The sequence below is a fragment of the Odocoileus virginianus genome, chromosome 6 (genome assembly GCF_023699985.2).
Source record: "Odocoileus virginianus isolate 20LAN1187 ecotype Illinois chromosome 6, Ovbor_1.2, whole genome shotgun sequence".
NCBI lineage: Eukaryota > Metazoa > Chordata > Mammalia > Artiodactyla > Cervidae > Odocoileus > Odocoileus virginianus.
This window is the reverse complement of record NC_069679.1, coordinates 79,730,281-79,733,598: the sequence shown is the minus strand read 5'-3', so window position 1 is coordinate 79,733,598 and position 3,318 is coordinate 79,730,281. Positions and strand designations below refer to the sequence as shown.

Below are 3,318 nucleotides of genomic sequence, written 5' to 3'. Positions count from 1 at the left end.
AATGAATATTCACAACTGATTTCCTTTCATATTTATTCAATTCCATATTAACTGTATGCCTATTATGGGCCTGACACAAAAGGAAGCTCTGGAGAAATCATGCTAAACAACCCAAACATGGCCTCCCTTCCATACAGCTTACAGTTTGGCATTTACTAAGTGGCAGGCACAAAAACCAAAATGACACCTCAAAGAATGTACAGTGTAAAAGAGGATTAAATCTAACACACACATGCACATGTTTACACATGTCACAATAAACCACAAGAAAGGTAGGAATGAAATGTTAGAGGACTGCTTGAGAGGTGCCCTCAAGCTCAAACAAGATTTTTGGCCAAGGGAAGATAGAGGAACAGGGCAGTTCAGTCAGGAGAAAAAGCAATTATGGGGGGAGAAAAAGAATGGAAACAATGAGGATGATGATGACGTGGCCATAATCTGCAGCCACTCCGTGATCGGTGGATCTGTCTTACACCACAGCTCCTATCATTTTTCCCTGGAAAGTGGAAAGTGTTAGTTGTTCAATCATGTCCGACTCTTTGCAACTGCATGGACTGTAGACCACCAGGCTCCTCTGTCCAAGGGATTTTCCAGACAAGAATACTGGAGTGGGTTGCCATTCCCTTCTCCAGGGGATCTTCCCAATCCAGGGATTGAAGCTGGGCCTCCTGCATTGCAGGCAGATTCTTTACCATCTGAGCCACCAGGGAAGCAATTTTTTCCTACAATATCCTAAAAATGAATAACATGAATAAAATTAGCATTGGTAAATAACAGCATGAACAAGAAGAAAATGAGGGCCCATAGAAGAAAGGATAATATTTATAGCATGTTTTTATGTTTTCCAAAGCATTTTTACATATGTCATTTGATAGCCACAAACACCTTAAAAACAAGAAAGAAAAAGAGTATAAAGACTAGTAAATATTGCATATTAAATGTCTAATCTCTAATCCTTTATCCTAAACTCTTAAAATCTTCCATTCTTAAGGGAGTCTTTTTGTTTCTTTTTTCAAAGTATTTTCATTTTAATCAAAAACTAATATTACTGTTTTTAAGAGGAAAAATAAAAACCAAAAATTCCCCATAATCCCTCTGCTCAGATATATCCCTTGTCAATATTTTTTAGTTTTTAGTTTGAAATAATTTTAGACCTAACAAAAAACTTGCAAAAATAGTACAGTTTCCATATTTCCTTCACTCAACTTCCCCTAATTTTAACAACAGACATAATCATAAATGCAATTAGCAGGCCAATCCGCATTGTTGGCAGATTCTTTACCAGCTGAGCCACAAGGGAAGCCCAAGAATACTGGAGTGGGTAGCCTATCCTTCTCCAGCGTATCTTCCCGACCCAGGAATCGAACCGGGGTCTCCTGCATTGCAGGTGGATTCTTCACCAACTGAGCTCTGGATGTCTCAGAAGTTATGATGATAGCTTTAATTACATGGTTAAGGCAATGGCTGTCGAGTTTCTCTCCTATAAAGTTTCTTCCTTTATAGTTGAAAAATACCTTGGGAAAGATATTTTGAGACTGTGCTATCATACTATTTCTCTTCAATGCTTGCCCACCTACTTGAGCATCCTTTCACAGACATTCCTTGCAACAATTACTACTGCAGGATTGCCCAGTAGTGATCAGGTATTTCCCTCATTCCTTCTAGCATATATTAATTAGAATTCTTCTGACAAAAAGAGCAGTCTCTTCTCCTCATTTACTTATCCAATTATTTACATCAGGATGGACACCTGAATATTTATTTTATTCTTTGAGTCATAATCCAATATGACTGTTACTTATGCTACTCAAATTGTCAGCTTTTTCTCTTTCTGCCATCTTTCTGTGCCGCCAGAATGGTGTGCATGAATGTCCTGGCTGATGCTCTCAAGAGTATCAACAACGCCAAAAAGAGAGGCAAACGCCAGGTGCTTATTCGGCCATGCTCCAAGGTCATCGTCAGGTTTCTAACAGTGATGATGAAGCATGGTTACATTGGCGAATTTGAAATCATTGATGATCACAGGGCTGGGAAAATTGTTGTGAACCTCACAGGCAGGCTAAATAAGTGTGGAGTGATCAGCCCCAGATTTGACGTGCAACTCAAAGATCTAGAAAAATGGCAGAATAACCTGCTCCCATCCCATCAGTTTGGTTTCATTGTACTGACAACCTCAGCTGGCATCATGGACCATAAAGAAGCAAGATGAAAACATACAGGAGGGAAAATCCTTGGATTCCTTTTCTAGGGATGTAATACGTACAAATAAAATGCCTTAGAGGAAAAAAAAAATTGTCAGCTTTTGCCGCTGGGAGCTCTGTTACGTGGACTCCTATTGCCTTTTGACATCACTTCTTCCTTCTAATTAATTTTTTATTACTTCTTTGCTTTCTGATACTAGAAGATACCCCAGGCTCGTCTTATGTTTCCTTTCTCCAGCCTTAAAATCAGTCATTTCCGCTCCAAGGAGTCTTGATTCCTTTTAGCAAAAATGAGATTTAGAAACCAAGATCTAAGTACTAAGCATGCTCACTGCTGCCAGAGCATCATTATTCCTTGGCCTTCTAAAGATGTTCATACTGATCCTTCCAATTCCAACACCATAAGGATGACTCTAACTTTCCTATTTTTCTTAGTAGCAATCTTATTCTCCAACAGTGAAAAGCTCTTGTCATTAACAATATGCTCACTTAATCTTAGTATAAACATTAAGCAATGAGTTACAGAAGTACAACACTTGTATACAATCCTTTTCTGTCTAAGCTTACAGCTTCCTGTCAAAATGTTTTTTTCCAAAGTTACCTAGGCTAATTTTTGCCCAGACCCTTCAGAGTGGTTATTAATTTATAGTACAATTAGGTTTACCTACTATCATTTGTATACTACTTCTGTCCACCAGCATTTTGGTTGACTATATACATGTATTTATTCTCAGAGATACATAAAACATTATCCATAATTTTCTTTTAATCCATTTAGAGATACAGACCTCTTTGCTGAGCACCTACCATGTTCCAGGAGCAGTGTGGGTATTTTTATTATTTAAGACTATAAAAACATGATATGCCATTTTAAAGATTAATATCTAGGCCATGAAATTTTACATCAAGATGAGAAACCAATTAACCTTACCCACCAAAAGATGATGTTTCCTGTCTCTACTCTTATCCTTTTCTTAATAGTTCACCAACTTTATGGACCTATAGATTCTGTTGGCCTTTATTTCCGTAACCTAAAAATACATTAGAAATAATGACGCTAGTACAGCTGTTTCTCAGGGAACGTTAATGGAATGTCACCTGTTAGGGTTTTTCTAAT

At 37.7% G+C, this 3,318-nt stretch overlaps 1 protein-coding gene across 1 annotated transcript; it reads left to right on the top strand.

Annotated features, from left to right (window-relative positions):
* The first annotated feature begins 1,842 nt into the window (after nt 1-1,842).
* On the top strand, nt 1,843-2,224 carry LOC110132022 (small ribosomal subunit protein uS8-like). Its single transcript, XM_070468538.1, has one exon. It carries the CDS (start codon nt 1,856-1,858, stop codon nt 2,207-2,209), a length of 354 nt encoding a protein of 117 aa, XP_070324639.1. The 5' UTR covers nt 1,843-1,855; the 3' UTR covers nt 2,210-2,224.
* Nucleotides 2,225-3,318: the final 1,094 nt, after the last annotated feature.